At 36.2% G+C, this 19,530-nt stretch overlaps 1 protein-coding gene across 4 annotated transcripts in view; it reads left to right on the forward strand.

Moving 5' to 3' along the window:
- The window catches only part of GPATCH8 (G-patch domain containing 8), a 73,996-nt gene that overhangs the window by 12,337 nt on the left and 42,129 nt on the right, over positions 1-19,530 (forward strand). The window contains exons 2-3 of one of the 4 annotated variants that reach the window (XM_079797487.1): positions 8,131-8,205; positions 17,611-17,683. In XM_079797487.1, the coding sequence (XP_079653613.1) occupies positions 8,131-8,205; positions 17,611-17,683 (148 nt within the window). Of the gene's footprint in view, positions 1-8,130; positions 8,206-13,824; positions 14,838-17,610; positions 17,684-19,530 lie in introns of those variants that run through there. The other 3 variants (XM_079797489.1, XM_079797488.1, XM_079797490.1) reach the window with 3 other exon arrangements.

Here is a 19,530-nt window from a genome sequence, read left to right on the forward strand (position 1 = left end):
TCTAAATTGAAATAAATTTTAACTATACAAATAAAATGACACCAATAATCCACTAGAATGACCATTTCTTTTTGGATAGGTTTTTCCTCCAGAGACATTTTTCTGAATTGTTTAGGATAATAGAATAATTAGTTTATTTGGAACGAGTAAGGGAGAGGAGGACAGAGATGGAGTCTCCCATTTATTTGATGTCAGGGGAGGATTGGTTTTGTTCTTAGATGGAAGCTATCCAGTTTAGGTGTATCTGCAAAATACACCTTTTTTTGTGTGTCCATGCCAGATGAGATCAACATCATATATTTGGAATTTAGAAAGTCCAGATTATAAGCAAGTATGTTACTTGAATTGTGAGGTAGGCTATGATTAATAGATCCACTTTGTGCCCATCCAGGATGGCTCAGTGGTTGAGCATCGACCCAACAACCAAGAGGTCACCGGTTCAATTCCTGGTCAGGGCATATGCTCATGTTGTGTGCTCTATCCCTAGTAGGGGGTGTGCAGGAGGCAGCCAATGGATGTTTCTATCTTTCAATCTCTCTCCCTTCCCCTCTCTCTAAATTCAGTAAAAACTTATTTTAAATAAATTTTTTTCATATTATTGATTTTTTACAGAGAGGAAGGGAGAGGGATAGAGAGTTAGAAACATCGATGAGAGAGAAACATCGATCAGCTGCCTCCTGCACACCTCCTACTGGGGATGTGCCCGCAACCAAGGTACATGCCCTTGACCGGAATCGAACCTGGGACCTTTCAGTCCGCAGGCTGATGGTCTATCCACTGAGCCAAACCGGTCAGGGCAGTAAAAACATATTTTAAAAAATAGATCCACTTAGTGACATTAGACCATGTCTAAAGGAATAATGGTAAATACAGTACAACTGGTAAATGTTGGTGGAGAGATTTGGAGCAGAGAGAGACAGGCACGTCTATAAGATGCAGTTTAATAGAGCCAGGTGCGAAAAAAATAGGGTTAGAATGAGTAGTAAAATATACTGCCAAAGAACCTAGTTGGTTAGAGCATTGTTCCAATACACCAAAGTTTCAGGTTCGATCCCTGTTCAGGGCACGTACAAGAAGCAACAAGTGCATAAACAAGTGGAACAACAAATCATTGTTTCTTTCTAAAATCAATTAAAGTGTGTGTGTGTGTGTGTGTGTGTGTGTGTGTGTGTACTGCCAAAAACACAACTACTTTAAACATCGCCAATACCTAGTCTAATGGGAAAAATCAGACAGGATTTAAAACCTTAGTCTGTATAAGCCTTGTGTTAATAATTGATTTATTCATCAGAAACTTTGGATCCACTGACTTTGACTATGAGTAATATTTTTCATTAAAATTTTAAAAGAAATTGTATTCAATTTTAATGGCCATAGGAAGATGGAAGAGATTATCACCTCTTTTATGGTCTTAAATAATTGTGTTTTGCTATTTGAGGTAGTGGGCTGTTGATTGTGATTTTTAAAGAATTGTGCCGATAATTTCCTCTTCTCTAGCTTTAATTTTCCCTGTTAGTTACCATGTAGTTAATCGATAGAAAAGGTCCGGCTTATATGGATTCCCAAATCAGCACATACATGGATAAATTTAGGGCAGTCTGACTCTTTTGTCTGTTTATATTTAAATGATCACTACAGCTAAATTTGTAGTACAGAAGTCTCCACATTTGTCCTGTACTTGGAAGCAGAATCCTTGACCTGTAAGAAACTAGAGCTACAGTGTATTTTAATGATGTGCATGTCAGCTAGGTTCTATTCATTTGTAATTTGACCTGCTAGGAATTGAAGCTTTTTTTTTTTTTCCTTTTTAAGAGAAGAGGCAGTTGAAGGGAATTCAGCTGGCTGTATGTATAAGTGTGTGCATTTTAAATCTTTAATGCATTTTTTTAGAAAAGTGAATTTACTTCTTGTTTGATCCCTTTGAATTTAAATTTCTGATCAGCATAAATGAAAAGCTATTTCAATTCTGAAAGCAGGTAGTGTTTAGAAAGGAAGAGTTCATTTAGAAATGGAAAAAGTGTTCCAAGGAATCATCATTAAAACTAAATTTTAGGAGTGCTCTAACATAGAATCTGAATTTTCACTAGAATGTTCCAATTTATGCCTTTTGTCCTGGTATAGTTACTACTAACACTCTCTTTTACTCTCAAAGTGCCCTGGTTTGTCCGATACATTATCTATATGATCATCCTAGCTCTAAATGGAAGTTGAGAGATCTAAATGAGGTTTTGAAAGCAGGGTAAAGAAAAAATAAATTCAAATCCCTGTTGAGGCCTTTAGATCAGATGCAGTACTGACTATTTTTGGAAGGAATGATCTTATTAAGCCTTAGTTGATTAGAATGACTTGAAAAAAAATTTGTGAGGAAGGGAGAAAGGCAAAAAATGAAGTATTTATCACTACCACTACTACTTCTATACTTTGTGCGCTTGGGGTTGAAATCACATTTTATATTTATTTTTTATCCTCTCTTTTAAATTTTATGTTTTGCTTTTCCAGTACAGCATTTAAAAGGGACAGATGAATAAAAGGATTCAGAGAAAAAAGTAAACTACTTAACCTTCTCAAAAACAACCACTGTTTCTAATTACATGTTTGTTCTTTCAGAGATATATGCAAACGTATTTTTCAGTACTTTGATTTTTCTCTGAATAATATGAGTGGAGATTATCCCATAACAAAAAGTCTTTTGTTTTTATTTTAAACTCATTTTAGATTTATAGCATAGTTGCAAAAATAGTATATAGTTTTGGTTTACCACTCACCCAACTTCCCCTACAGCTGTATCTATACAATAACCATAATATAATTATCAAAACAAAGAAATTGAGTTTGGTACAATAATATTAACTGAACCATAGATCTTATTTTTAATTTTACCACTTTTTCCTTTAATGCCCCTTTTGTGTTCTAAGATCCCATCTAAGAAAATCGCTGCCATAGGCTAATTGATATGAACAAGAGTTAAGTTCTTATGGCATTGATTGTATTTAGTTATTTTTTTGTTTCTAATCTGTAATAGTTCCTCAGTCTGTCCATGTCTTTTTTAAAAATATATTTTTATTGATTTCAGAGATGAAGGAAGAGACAGAGAGAGATAGGAACATCAAAGATGAGAAAAAAATCATTGATCAGCTGCCTCCTGTACGTCCCCCACTGGGGATAGAGCCCGCTACCCGAGCATGACCAGGAATCAAACGGTGACCTCCAGGTTCACAGGTCAACCTCAAACACTGAACGAGCCATGCTGGCCAGGCTGTCCATGTCTTTTGTGATAACTAGGTTTTTACTATCTCTGCTTTCTATAGAGAATACTGTTTCAGAATCATGGAAGCAAGGTTACTATTTTTTTTAATCTTTGGGTTTTGTATAGTGTAATACAGTGGGAATATGATACTAAGAATCAGAAGCTTTTGTGAATTAGTGACAATCTCTGTGTTGCTTATTTGTAAAATAGCAGTGATAAAAAGAGTCCCTAAACTCTGTACAGTGAGTCCTCGCTGAACACTATCTACAGGTTCTGGGATGTTCAGCAAAATAACCTATGAAGAAACCACAGTGATATTCAACCAGTGTGCCGAGGCATGCTGGTGTGTCACGAGGCACATTGATGTGCCACAAAAAAAATTTAAAACATGCAGTACCTGACTATTTAGTTAGGGGCACTGATCTCTTTTCCCTTAGATAGTCAAATTAAAAAATGACAACAGCCAGCACAACAGTGGCCATCTGGTATGAATGAATCAAAATTACACTTTTCAATTTATTTACTAGAGGCCTGATGCATGAAATTCATGCAAGAGTAGGCCTTCCTTGCCCCAGCTGTCGGCACGGGCTTTCCTCTGCTACCCGGGACCCAGGCTTGCCTCCAGCCGCTGGGAGGCACCCGGGACCTGGGCTTCCCTGCAGCCCTGGCTTCGCCTGGAAGGATGGTGAGTCTAATTAGCATATTACACCTTTTTTTATTATAGGTTTTGTTAGATCAGCAAAAAAACATAATAGTATATTTTTTGGTGTGCCATGGCATTTTAGTAATTTGTGTGTGCCTTGAGAGGAAAAGGGTTGAAAATTGCTGGCATAGGCTTAATTGATATGAACAAGAGTTAAGTTCTTATGGCATCTCATCAATGTTATCATGAAATGACTTTGAACAAAATGATGTTTTTTGAGGACCTGATGTATTGAGTTATCTCGCAAGCTTGTTGGGATAAGGTTTCTGAAAGTATTTTATAAAGCTAAAAGAAGCTGTACATGTATATGGAGTGGTATTTACCCTTCCTGAAACTCTTTATTTTTTTAATAAACTTTTTATTTTAGGACAGTTTTAGATTTACAGAAAGATTGCTAAGATAGTACAGAGTTTCTATATACATATACCTCATATACTCTGTATCCAGTTTTCCCTGTTATTAACATCTTGAATTAGTATGGCACATTTATTACCATACTAATATACCAGTATTGATACATTATTATTCTTCTACTAGAGGCCCAATGCATGAAATTCATGTGGGGGAGAGAGTCCCTCAGCCCAGCCTGCGCCCTCTCGCAATCTGGAACTGCTCCCTGCCGCAGAGGCGGAAAAGGCTCCCGCCACCACCCTGCGCTCGCCAGCCGTGAGCCAGGCTTCTGGCTGAGCTGCATTCCAGCTGTGGGAGCGCACTGACCACCAAGGGGCATCTCCTGCGATGAACATCTGCCCCCTGGTGGTCAGTGTGCGTCATAGTGACCAGTCGTTCTGGTCGGTCCACCATAACGGTTGCTGGGCTTTTATTATATAGATGCCTTTATTCAGATAGTCTTAGTGTTCCCTGAATGTCCTTTTTCTATTCAGGATTTCATACAGGATACTACATTAAATTTAGTTGTTAGGTCTCTTTAGACTCTTCTTAGCTCTGACAGTTTCTAAAAACTTCTAAAGTTTATTTACCATAAGTGCCTATATATACTCTATAGCACAGTAGAACTCTGTTTCTAGTTTTTATGTATATTTAATCTTTTAAAGCAAACACTTTGATTTGTTTATTTTGTGTTTGTTAGGTACACTTATAATTTTTTTAATATAAAAGCCTTCATTTGGAGCATGAATATTTTCACTGCCCTAAAAATCTCCTTCCTTCCCTCCTGGCAACCATTGATTCTCCGCCCCCACCCCACTCCAGTTTTATATTTTTCCAAATGTTATATTCAGGGGTGGGCAGAGTAGATTTACAGTTGTGAGTACTCAAAACAGAGTTATTCTTGTATCATTATTTATTTGTATTACAACTCTAAACCTACTTTGCCCATCCCTGTATTTGGAATCATACAGTATATAACCATTTCAGATTGGTTTCTTTCTTACACCTTAGTAAGTAATCAGGTTTCCTCCATGTCTTTTAGTGGCTTGATAGCTCATTTCTTTTTAGCACTGAATAATATTCCATTGTTTGGATGTACCACAGTTAATTCATCTCTTTACTGAAACATATCTTGGTTGCTTACAAATTTTAGCAATTATGAATAAAGCTGCTGTGAATATTTGTGTAGACATAAGTTTTTAACTCATTTGGGTAAATACAAGAAATGCAGTTGCTGGATCATGTAAGAATATGTTTAGTTTTGTAAGAAACTCTCAAACTGTCTTCCAAAGTGGCTGTACTATTTTGCCTTCTCACAAGCAAGGAATGAGAATTAATATTGCTCCCACATCCTTGTCAGCATTTGATGTTGTTAGGGTTGTGGATGTTAGCCATCCTAATATGTAGTGGTATTTCATTTTAATTTGCAGTTCCTTAATGATATATGATGTGATCATCTTTGCATATACTGATTTGCCATCTGCATATCTTCTTTGGTGAGGTGTCAGTTTAGATCTTTTCTCCAATTTTATTTTTAATGGTGTTGCAGTTTTTTGTTTTTTACATGGAACAAACAATATTTCAAGAAAAATGATTTTAAATATAATGTTACATGCAGTAAACATATTTCAATAAAAGATTTTAAATATAATAATACTAGAGGCCCAGTGCATGAATTCGTGCACCTTGAAAAGGAACTGTGGGCCTCACGGCTATGGTGGGCACAGGGGCAGGTCCTGCCAGCAGCCCCGCTCCTGCCGCCGCCGCTCCTACGTGTTGACGCCGCTCCCATGTATTGACAGTACCGGTCCCACTTCTGCCCGCTGATGGCGCGGAGTGATTGGGGCTGGCACCACCAGTGGGAGCAAGTGATGGCTGCTGCCCCGGTCACCCCTCAGGAGCAGGGAGAGGTGGAGAAGCCCTCGGGCCATTTGGGCCAGGTGCCGGCAGCGAGTACGAGCGGCAGCTCTGGCGCCGGCTGTGGGTGCAAGCAGGGCTGGCGCCGGCAGCGGGTGCAAGCAGCAGCTCTGGTGCTGGCATCGGGTGTGAGCGACGGCTCCAGTGCTGGCAGCGGGTGTGAGCAGGGCTGGCACCGGCAGCAGGTGTGAGCACAGGCCGGGACTGCAACGTGCGGGAGCAAAGAATTTTCAGTAATCACCAGAGGCTCCCCTCGATGACAGCGACCAGCGTCTCACCTTGGTCTGGTGCCCCCACTTACCTGCTCCACCATCCTGCCATGGCCGACGCCCATCACGTTCCACACGTGCCCCCTGGTGGTCAGCACACGTCATAGTGATCAGTTGTTCGATTGTTCTGCTGTTGGGTCTATTTGCATATTAGCCTTTTATTATATAGGATTAGCAAAAAGTGAGCTTAGTTTGTGGCCTGTTATGTTTGATATGTAAGATAATGGGGGAATAAGGACACATATGTAACACCTTAATCAATAAAGAAATTTAAAAAAAAAGATTTTGAAAAAATTTTTTAGTTCCAGAACTTTTTCTTCACTACCATACATTTTAGCACCTAATTATTCTCTAATGTTTAGCCATTATATTGAATTTTGGGGGTTGGAAGAGGTAAACAAGACTCAGTTCTTGTCCTAAAAGACTTCACAGTCTGATGAGAGAAACAAGTAAGCATATATTTATGATACAGTGTGGCAAAGTATTTTACAGCTCTCTATGGTTAAAGTATTTATTCAACTAAAAGTTTGCCTTGAAAAAGCAAAGTATCTTTTTGTTAGGTTAACATTCAAATTGTCATACCATTCCACACTGAATTAATTTAGGCTAGACCAGTGGTCGGCAAACTCATTAGTCAACAGAGCCAAATATCAACAGTACAATGATTGAAATTTCTTTTGAGAGCCAAGTTTTTTAAACTTAAACTATATAGGTAGGTACATTGTTATTAACTTAGAGTACGTGGTATTTTGTGGAAGAGCCACACTCAAGGGGTCAAAGAGCCGCATGTGGCTCGCGAGCCGCGGTTTGCCGACCACTGGGCTAAACTGAAGTCTAGTCTTTTGACTTTGGTCAATTCAGGACTCACAAATCCTCATGCCCTTTACTTTGTAAAAAGAAGGGAACCAGAAAATTGATATTCTGATTTAAAGCCAAATTACTAGTTCTTCCTTTCTGATGAGAGAGAACCTCAAGCTGTCTGAACCTATATCTTCATCTTTAATTCAGCTGTTTTGGTTTATTCTAGTTGCAGTGATAACTTGCCTGATTATGGTCAAATATGGCATTATACAGGCTTGTTTATCTCTTGGCAAATCATTTGAGGAATAGCTGCATTTGAGATACTTTGTCAAGAGATTGTGTTTTTTAATTCCTTGAATCTTGGGAGTTTAGTTTGGTGATTGAAAATGGAATGTTTTAACAGTTTCAGTAAAAAGCAATGTTATCAACATTGAACAGTATAATATTGGTTTTATTTGCATTCTATTACTATGATATATTTTCTTTAGTACAAGATTGTTTATGAAAAGTAAAATATAATATGGCCCTTTGTTTTTAAGATTCTGTAGTCTTCCTAATATGGTCAGTCTAAGAAAGCCAATATCCCAATGGTTGGTTGGTAGTGTTTTAGTTAACAATTTCAATGCTTGCCATTGGAAGAAGAGTTCATATTACTATACTCCTAACAAATTGTTTTGATGTTTTAAAAGTCTGAATTTGTGCCACAGCTTTGATTGTCTACTACAAAAGAATGAAAAGTTATAAATAACCCCTCATTTGATTGCTTTTGAAAAAATAACTAGTCTTTTTTCTTTTCTTCTCAGGGTAATCACTTTGATCAGTATGAAGAAGGACATTTGGAAATTGAACAAGCATCACTTGACAAGCCTATTGAATCGGTAAGATGATCAGTGCTTAATTTTGGGTCAAAGCTAGTTAGTTAGGTAGTGTTCGTGTGACACTTGATGTGAATGAAGTTAAACTTATTAATAACTTATAGTACAGTCTAGAGTTGTTTTCTTGCATGTCTGACAGTAATCAAAAAGAATTTGGGATATAATTTAATATGTTGGGTTATCAGTCTTAAAATCTATAAGTAATTTATAATTTTGATGAAAAAAATATCATTTGGCCCATACTGATATTCTGTTAAAGATAGCAAGTTAAAAGTTTAGTGTTTTGATAAATTGAATAAAGGAGTAAAATGTATTTTGATCCTTTAAAAGCTTCACCTTTCCTGGGCAATGCAATCATGTAATGTTCTATCAGGAATAGTTAAAGACTAACACATTTTATTTACCAGACAGACTTTGTAAAACATTGTAAATTTGGTTTCTGTAGCTTAAGAGATGTCTGGTTTTTGTCAAAAATTAATTATCCTATCTCTTTACACAGTTTAGTTTTAGAGATTGATAGCAAAGCAATACAACAAGGAGATTTCTCTTTTTGACTCTTAAATTTTTTAAAACCTTAATTTTTGAACATTGTTTCCATTTTGAGAAGCCCTTTATTTTCAAAATACACAGTCCATTATTAAAATGTCTAAACTTGTCATTATTTAATATTTCTGCTAGGGTATACATATTTAATAAGGGTTCGGTGAGTTCAGCTTGAATGAAAAATAATCAAAGAGGGAATCTTAATCTTGATAACAACAGTCATGACATCCCCTCTCTCTCTCTCTAAAAAAACAATAGCTTTTTCACCTCCCTCAGGAAAAGGAGGCAATTTAGAGAGCCACAGATATTGTAACTTTAGCTTTTATTTTCACAACTGTAACATAGTAAAGGATCAACATATATTTATGTTCCTAAGTTAGGTTGGTGTTGTGTGTTTGTGTGTGTGTTTAGATGTTTACAGAAATTTACACAACTTGGGGTGTTCGACATTTTTCTTCCACAGCAGTTGGCCCATATTAGCTAAGCAGCCATGATCTGGTTTGTATTGCACGGTCTGCCTTTTTTTAATTTCTTCTCTAGGGTTTCTTTCTCCCCCACTTCCCTTTATTTCTGTTCTTCTGGTCCAGTGAACACTGCATATAGTACCTTCTGTCTTAACGTGCTGGCATGATGCTAGACTTAGGCATGGCAGTAAATGATGACGCATGTGATAATGCTGCAGAGGGAGAATTCACATCTGATGTTGTACTAAAAGCCCAGTCTTGTGTTTAGACTTAGGATAAAATGCCAAGCCCATTTTGCTCAGTTTAAATAATCCCTGAAGTTTTTGCCTTGTTCTGTATCAGTTTTCTATTTTAATTTAAATGTTTCTTTGGGTCAAAGTGTAAGAACAGAGAACTGTCAGAAGCAGGCCCAAGTACCATATTCTACATGGTTGATTAATATAATTCTGTGGGTACTCTGACTTAATAGTAGCAGGACATTTAATTAGACTAAATTTGCAGCCTAGTATTTATTATCACTTTACTCAACAAAGATTTTTTAAAAGCAATAAATGAAATGATATATGACATTTTTAAAGCCTTCTTTTAGGGCTAATTTTAAGGGTTTTGGGACATTCATTCCTTTGGCATGTGAGACTAATGATCTTTTTCCTCTCACACTGTCCAGGATTTTTTCTAGCACATGTCATAGGGATAACACTATCAGAAGACAGTCTGACTGAATAATCATTGTTGAGTAATGTCAGTGAGTAGCAGTGGAATTAATATATGCCTTATTTATTAAATAATAGTGTCTTCTCCACTTAAAATAGTAAATGATATAGCACTCAGACTGGATATTTAATTTTTTAATAAATAGGTGTATGATCAGAGATATATATTAATAAATTATACTTCTAATATAAATTTACTCCCAAAATACATATGTAAATATATGCATTTTTGTGCTGTGGTATTTAGATAGGAGGAAGAGGAGCTTCATAGCCTACATTATGCTAGATAAAGGCGGAACACATAAGATAGGGGAATTTTATTTCTGTTATCAAATCATTTGGAGATAAATTTTAAGTTCTTAAAGACACTCAAAATGATTGGCATTAAGTGTGGTGTGTCTCCCCTCACCCCCCAACAAAGAAGTGCTCTCTAACCTAAGGAATCCCCACCAAGTACGTATATATTAGTTTTATGACTGGCTGAGTATATTGAGTTGTCTTATTCTTAGGGGGGAAATGGTTGCTTTTAACACACAGAAAGAGTATCTATCTGCTGAATTAAAATCTTTCTCTGCAGCAATATCTATTGAGAGGTGCTGACTGTTTTGCTACAGCATGCAACTCAAAAGTGGCTGGAAATATGCAGCTTTGGGAGTCTACAGATCATTGCAGGAGCTAAAGGTCTAGTCATTTTTTTTTATTTAACAAAGGTAATCTGCAGCAGCTGGTAACCGTGGAAGTCTGCACAGGTTTGTGCCAAGAATATGCCTGTTTGAAGGGTTATTGTGAGTATAGGATTAAAGCTTTTTTTGTTTTGTAATAGGGTAAATTTGTTGCAAACCAGCAAGATGGGAAATGAAACACAAAGATGCAATAATGCATTATGCTTTCAGTAAACTTGTGAAGCTTAGATTTGTTAATGAAATAATACAGGAATTTTCATTTCAATCAGGAAATGTTGAAAACACTTAAAAAATCTAACATTGGTAAAGTATTTCATAATCTTTATTATAAAGTTATATTTCAACCAACTAAATATTTTTGAATAAAATTTCTAGTCAAGAATAAAATAACGTTCTAAAAAATTATGGAAGAACCACTAGACAACTTGATAATACTAGTATGAATTAGAGAGAAGGTAGAAAGTATTAACATTTTACCCTTATTACAAAAACTTTTTAAAGCTTGAATTTTAAGTTATTGCTTAATGAAAATTTTAGGTCCCAGCCATAATAATGACCGTCACATACTTAAAGATAAAATATTTAGAAAACAAATAAAACTTAATCTAAAACCATAGATAGCCCAGTCTAGGATTTTATCATAGTTCTAAGAATTGATCGGTGTGATTTAGGATATAGTCCTTTATGACCTTTACCATAGAAAGAAGATGACAGATCAGAAGGGAGACTGATTATAAGCTATTCATAAGGCAAAATGCCTGCATCATAGACTTAAGATATGTTGTCATTGTTGCAGTTGGAAGTAAAACTACCCATCAACCATTAGTTGGTCTTTTTCTACCTGACTGATTAAAATCCTATCTTTATAGTTGTCAGGTTGACCAAGCAAGATTTAAAAATTAATGTAAGTTTTTAAACTTCAGTTGCTGATGTTCATTTTGCTCACTAGGGTTTTAGAAGTCTATGTATAATTGGTTTTTGTCCTGTTAAATATCTGTTTAGATCTGTGGACTCCACTAGTTCCAAACTGTAACTCTGTTAAGACTGCTGATTTGACATTTAGCAGTGACCATATGTGGACTGCACTATAAATAATGTGCTTCTTGGAGCTGAATGGTGTAGCATTACTATATGGCTTTTCTCTCCAGTCTTCATTGTGTCATCTGTAGTGAGCTATAGATTTTTTGTTTTGGGAATTTTTACAACTTGTTTGCATGGGTTCACCTAGTAGCATTTGGTTTTTGCTTATAGAGTCTTTAATACACAATCAGCAAAGCTTACAATCCACTCAAGAAACTTAAACCATTTTTGTCACTGTTTAATATAGACTAAATGTTATAAATTGAATGTGGCTGTCAACTAAAAGGAAATTCAATGTGAAATTAATATTCATCCAGTCATTGGCATAATTATATAATTTCTCTTGAGACATGATTTAATATTCTATTTCTTGCTATAAAAATTTTGAATGAGCCCCATACAAAAAAGTAAATTTTTATGTGTTTTGGCAAACTCCTATTATACAGATTGGTGGTCACTGTTGCCAAAATAATTATTGTTACTTTGAATGGTATATAGCTTTATGAAGCAGAGCAGTTTCCTGGGAAAATTTTCTACCTGATAGCTAATAAACAGAAATGCTGAGGAATGACTGAAACAATTAATAATGGGTGTTTTGTTTGTTTATTTGTTGTATTTTCAGCATATTGGTAGTTGTTTATAATACATTTTTCTTTCAAAGATCTTATTTAAAAATTATATCCTCACACATATATTGGAGGGGAACAAAGGATAAAAATGTAACGTTTTAATTATACACTTACGTTTGTGTGTCTCTCCTCCCCCCCCCCCCCCTTTTTTATATGGTTTCAGAGAGGGGGAGAGAGAGATAGAAACATCAGTGATGAGAGAGAATTGTTGATTGGCTGCCTCCTGCACACCCCCCACTGGGGATCAAGCCCGCAACCTGGGCATGTGCCCTGACTGGGAATCGAACTGTGACCTACTGGTTCATAGGTCGACATTCAACCACTGAGCCACACAGATTGGGCAATTATATACATTTAAGTTTTGAACTAGAAGAAAAAGTTTTAAAAGCTAACTAAGGTAAAAATAGTTTGGGTTTTCAGCTCAGCTTCAGACCTTTTAACTAGAATTAAGAAGAACTGTTCATGCCTAATCAAAGAAAATGCCACCCTGCCACCATTTGGGAGTCTTGTGCAGACAGAGTAACTAATAGGTTATGGAAAACTAGCTTTTTATCTACCACCCTTGAACAAAATTCAGTTGCTTTATTAATTACTTTAAAATTAGTATTTCCCTGTAGTTCTTCCATGTGCATTGAAATTAGGCTGTCATGCCCCCTTGTTAGTCATAAGCCAGCTGTATTAAAAAAAAAATTTGCCGAAACCGGTTTGGCTCAGTGGATAGAGCGTCGGCCTGCGGACTCAAGGGTCCCAGGTTCGATATTCCGGTCAAGGGCATGTACCTTGGTTGCGGGCACATCCCCAGTAGGGGGTGTGCAAGAGGCAGCTGATCGATGTTTCTCTCTCATCGATGTTTCTAACTCTCTATCCCTCTCTCTTCCTCTCTGTAAAAAATCAATAAAATATATATATTTTTAAATTTCCCTTTATTTTTTTGTTCTATGAGATTATAATTAAATTCCCAATTATATATTCTTTAAAAAATAATACATATATTTTTAAGATTTTTAAAATTTATTTTTAGAGCGAGAGAAAGGGTGAGATAGAGAGAGAGGGAAACATGGATGTGAGCGCAAAGTATCGACTGACTACCTCTGCATTCCCCCTACTGGGGATTGAGCCTGCAATCCTGACATGTGCCCTGACTGGGAATCGAACCAGCAGACTTTTGGTGCATAAGGTGACGACCAACCAAACAGGCACGTCAGCCAGGGCCACATTATATATTTTATTAAAAAATAAAAAACTGAAAGATACTTAGTCACTGTTAGTGACTGAAATAGTAATTGTTACTATTTCAGAAGTTAAATTTAGTGCTCATTGCTTTTGTTATGTCTAGATTACCTGTTTGGGTTATAAATAACATCCATGAGAATAATTGACAAAATCACAGCCCTAAACAGAGAAAGTAGATTAATTATTTTCACAGGCTGGTGATTGAATCCCTTGTTTTTTTAAAATATATTTTATTGATTTTTTACAGAGAGGAAGAGAGAGGGATAGAGAGTTAGAAACATCGATGAGAGAGAAACATCGATCAGCTGCCTCTTGCACACCCCCTACTGGGGATGTGCCCGCAACCAAGGTACATGCCCTTGACCAGAATCGAACCTGGCGCAGGCCGACGCTCTATCCACTGAGCCAAACCGGTTTCGGTGAATCCCTTGTTCTTTTACAGTGAAAGTTCCATGAACATTTTTATCATTTCAGATGTAGACAAGTCTGCTTTGTTCTACTTTGTATAAGGCTTCTTGGTGTGCCTTCCTGTGCTACCCATCACCCTTAAACCTATTGGTTTTTTGACAAGTGTTTATAAAACCTTCTTTCTTTTCTTCTTTTTTTTTTGGTAGAAAAAGAGACCATACTGAATACTGGCCCTTTCTGCAGAGTCATAGAGCTTCCTATTTTCCTCCAAAAGCAGGTAGTCTGAAATGATAGGAAGGGTCCAGATTTTCACTATTAGTCAGTCACTAAATTTAGGAGGTTGGTGGACCTAAGAGGTTCGTGGATATATGTCTGTTGTTTCTGTTGCCTTTGTTATAATCACAAGGACATAAAGTAGCATTTTAATATAAAAAAATAATTTTAATATAGTTCCTGACATTTCATTCCCTAGTCATACTTGGGAAAGTAGATTTAATTAAAGAAAAGTTTTTACCTAAAGTTTTAGAAGAGAATGGCCACTACTATTTTCTATCAATAGCTTTTTTGAGAAGGTGACAGCCATCTTGAGTGGTTTTGTAAAAGTGGTGCTAATGTGTATAACCCTAAATTTTTCTTTTTTCTCCCTTTAACATTTGCTTTTCCTTTCACTGTTGTCAGTCACAACACGCTGCTCTTGAACCTCTCAGCTGGTCTTGACTCGTGAATTTACTTATGCTTTCACTCTTTAGTATATACATTAATTGCAAGCAGTGAATTGAAAACAAGACAAAAAAAAAAAAAAAACGACCATTAGTGAATGGACAGTTTCTTACTTTGTGTTACATTTAACTGTTCTTTTGACAGCCCAGTTTTTAAAGCCAGGTTCGTATGGAAATGCTTTCACTCCACTTGCACTGCTTTTGGAAATAGCATACTGCTTCATCTGTCTGTTTATTTTAGTGCATTCATAATATAACACAGTCAGCATAATGTCTCATCTCCACTTAGCCAAAGATTGAGATTTTTTAAATTAAAAAAAGGGGGCAGCAATTTTTGTCAGCATGGTTTAATACCCTAAATCTCTGTGCCAAGTACAGTTCTAACTTTAGCCTGTTAAAAGACTAAATAATAATTTAATCAACTACTTAATCTTAGAGTCATTCTGCTTTCTTTGTCCTTTCTGTAGTTATTTAGTTGTAGGAGTTATGATAGAAAATAAAGATTTTATTTACAGGTAAGTTTATTTTCATAATTGTATAATAAAGGTCTCTTTACCTTTTCATATTTTGCTAACGCTGCTTGTACTAAGACTTTTAATTGTTACTTGTTTTCTTTACAATGAGATTATTTATAAATACTTAGGCACTCGGTACTGGTTAAGGGGATGCTTTTCCTGACATTTCATTTGTGAGGAGAAAAGGGAAGAAGAGGCAGCAGTGTTAGATTAAATGTTTGTGATGTTTAATAACATGGAAGTTATCACCTTGGATAACACATAACAATAGCATTTTCTAATTTGTTCAGTTCCTAGCAAAAAAATTTCTAGTGACCTTTTGTGTACCATGATTGAGTGTGAGAGTGTGTGTGTGTGTGTGTGTGTGTGTGTGTATGTGTGTGTGTGTGTGTTTTAAAGCAGTAGTATCTTTTGTTTTAGAAACAAGTTTTTCATTGCTTTTTAAAAAATATGTATTTTTATTGATTTCAGAGAGGAAGTGAGAGGGAGAGAAAGAAACATCAACGATGAGAGAGAATCATTGATCGGCTGCCTCCTGCATGCCCCACTCTGGGGATTGAGCCCACAACTTGGGCATGTGCCCCAACTGGGAATAGAACCATGACCTCCTTGTTCATTAGGTCGATGCTAAACCACTGAGCCATGCCAGCCAGGCTCATTATCTTTTGCTTCATTTTTGTTTTTATAAAAGTCTCCTGATATCTATCTATCTATCTCTCTCTCTCTCTCTCTCTCTTTCTCTCTCTCTCTCTCTCTCTCTCTCTCTCTCTCTCTCTCTCTCTCTTTTTTCTTTAGATTTTTTAATTGATTTTTTAGAGAGAGAGAAACATCGATATGATAGCAACACATCAATCAGCTGCCTCCTGCATGCCTCTTACTGGGGATTTAGCCCGGTATGTGCCCTGACTTGGGAATGGAACCAGCAACTTTCAGTGCATGGGATGATGTCCAACCAACTGAGCTGCACAGGCCAGGGCTCTCCTGATCTCTTTTTCCCCCATCAATGAAGTAATCAGCTGCTCATCCCAGTTTTCCAGTTGGTATGCTGTCATAAACTTGTAGAAGGAAATTGTCCTTTAAAAAAAAACAACAAAAAAAACATTGGGGAGCCTTAATCTTCCTCTTCTAACTTTCTGTCAGAGAAGGTAACCATACAATAATTTTTTCTTTCCTCTATAACTCCAAAGAGCATTTTATCATTGATATGGAGCTAAAGATAAAAAGCAGTTCCATATGTATGTTTGATTTTTATATAGAGATTTATGGTTTTGTTAGCTTTATAAATTGATTTCAGGAAATAATGAGATTATTTTTAAATGGTGATACCAGATTAGTACTATAAATTAACTTTAGTAGATATAGAACACTTTTAAAATAATTTTTAAGTGTCTTCCTTTGGATAAGCAGCATCATTTTATCTGACACAGTTAATGGTTATTTTAGCTTTGTCTCTATACTGGACAGTATTTGTAAAAAGCAAAGAATTGGACAAAGGTATGCAGAGGTTTCTAAGATCTTGACTCCTTACACAAAAGCTGACATTTAATTGTTGTTTCTGGTGTCTTTTCATACAATTTATATTGAAATACCTTTTCGGGTGTGCTTTTAGGAAGATGAGACATTATGTATATTGGTTTTTTTCCCCCCTACATGCACTAATGGTTCTTTACTGTTAACTTACTGCTAGGCCTGTTTCATTCTAACATTTTAGCATTTTTGTTAGATTACATGTTGAAATGCATCACTCAGTCTGTGCTTGAGCTCATTTTATTTTTCTGTTTAATCAATTTAATTTCTTGTTTTACTAACCTCACTGTTTTTTCGGTTTAATATTGGCTGCATGCTAGTTAAATATTTACATTTAATATACATATATATAAAAACCAATCAAGTCTAGCCTGGATTTTGCTCTGATTGTGTTTTCATTTCTAGTGGTGGGGCAGTCTTACACTTACAACTTACTTTGTACCATGAAAGCCTGACACACAAACAAAATAACTAAACACAACATAGATTTTCTTTAAAAAAATCTTAAAGTGGTGCTGTCTAGGTGGTGGATATGATTGTATAAGTACCTTGATTTATGCTTTTTTTTAATGTTAGTTTTAAACTTCATAAATGTATTCTTCCCTCTTTACCCCTTCCCGTTTTTCTCCTTTTTAAAACGTTATGTACAAAAGTTGCCCAGCACACCATCAGAAAGGACCTTACCCCCTATATTATTTTCATATGAAATACTAGCCAGCATTTCTTTTTACATTAATGTCCCTTTATTGGGCACATTTACCCCCTATTATTAGCACCTTTTTGCATGCATATATGTAGACTTATCTCTTGCTCATCACCTGTTTAAATGTCACTAGGAAGGGAAGAATATATTATTGGAATATTTTTGGTTTGTCTTTCTGTTCTGTCTGTCAGGATAATATTGGACATCGCTTACTCCAGAAACATGGGTGGAAGCTGGGCCAGGGATTGGGAAAATCTCTTCAGGGTAAGTTTTTTAAATATACAAAAAGAAAGAAAACAGTGTTTCTGATGCAGATCTTGTACCTGAATATATTTGTTGTCCTTTTTAAAAAACTTTGTTTCTTCCCCCTCTCCATACCTCCCCCCCCCAACCCCCCCAGAATAGTCTGTTTTTCCTATAACTGTATTTTAAGTCACTATTAAGCTAATAATTTGTAAGAGTAAGCTGCTATGTCGTGAATACTTTCTGGCCAAAAATATTGTGTATGACTCCACCTGTTTTTAAGGTTTTTTTTGGTGGAAGTAGTCAGTGAATGGAATAAAAGAAATACATAGCAGCAGGGTATTTGTGTCGTTTAGTGATGTTGTATTGTGGCTTCAGTATTTTAAAGAGAACCATTGAATAGCAGGTTTTAATTTTTGCGCTACCCTGCCCCTCCCCATTCTCCCCGTAGCTGGTTATTGCCTTGGCTCTTTTTTCTCGGCAGTCATACTCTATGTAGTAGTAGAGAGAAAATTAACCCATTTTATATGAAACATAAATGGAAATGGAGGTTTCTTATGGTTCTCTGAGCAGAGAGGCCATTTCTCAGGTTCCGATCAAACTGTAGAAAATGTATGGCTTAAAGTTTCCATTGCATTTATTTTTTATTTTAACTATACTAATCATTTGGATAAAAACAAAATACTTAATATTTCTACTTCCGAGTTTTTGCTAGTCGGAAACCAGCCAATTTCATTCATCTTTTTTTGCTCTCTGACATTCAAGAGCTATTGCTTATTCTTTGTTTTTGTTTTATTGTTTATTCTTTGTACATGTGAACACTACTTCAGAAATGATGGGGAATCGTACTTCTACATCTGGTCACGAAGGATTTCATTGTAGAAAGGGATCTTTGGGGAGAGGTGTGCTACTGTTGACAAATTATTTGCATTTTGGAAATGGATTTCCGTAATTTGAATGGGAAGTCTTAACGTGTGTGTGTGTGTGTGTGTGTGTGTGTGTGTGTGTGTGTGTGTGTGTGTGTAAAGGACTCAGAGGAATGATGACTAGGGAAGACTTCATAGTGAAGTCTTAAGGAGAGAGGATAATAGCTATTACCAAATATAAGATGATTATATTTGGCAAAGAGTAGATATGGCTGGCGGGATCAGAGAATTCCCATGGGACAGTGGATTTTATACTTTATTTTTTTAGAATAAGAATCTCTCCAAAATTTTTTAAAATGTTGAACCTTAATATATAAAGGGGAGGAGGAGGAGAAACTACAGTTGTTTTGGTTGAAGTAAAGTTCTAGGTTGCCAGGACTAGTTTGGAAACCATAACTAGAGGGCAGTAATGGGAAATTTGTTCGACTAGGCACAAATCTAGTACTTGTTGAGTGTTTACTATGTGCTAAGCACTTAACAGATATCTCATTTAAATCTTACAACAAGTCTGTGAGATAATCACTGTTGTTCCCATTTTGCAGAACAAGAAACAGGTTTAGCCCTAACCGGTTTGGCTCAGTGGATAGAGCGTCGGCCTGCAGACTCAAGGGTCCCAGGTTCAATATTCCGGTCAAGGGCATGTACCTTGGTTGCGGGCACATCCCCAGTAGGAGGTGTGCAGAAGGCAGCTGATCGATGTTTCTTTCTCATTGATGTTTCTAACTCTCTATTCCTCTCCCTTCCTCTCTGTAAAAAATCAATAAAATGTATTTTTAAAAAAGAAAAGAAAAAGAAACAGGTTTAGAGAAGTTTAGTAAGTTGCCAAAGAATAAGCAATCATTTGACCCAGTGATCCTACTTCTAGGAATATATCCTAAGAAACTAGAAACACCAATTAGAAAGGATATATGCACCCTTATGTTCATAGCAGCACAATTCACC

This window comes from Cnephaeus nilssonii (genome assembly GCF_951640355.1).
Source record: "Cnephaeus nilssonii genome assembly, chromosome: 19".
NCBI lineage: Eukaryota > Metazoa > Chordata > Mammalia > Chiroptera > Vespertilionidae > Cnephaeus > Cnephaeus nilssonii.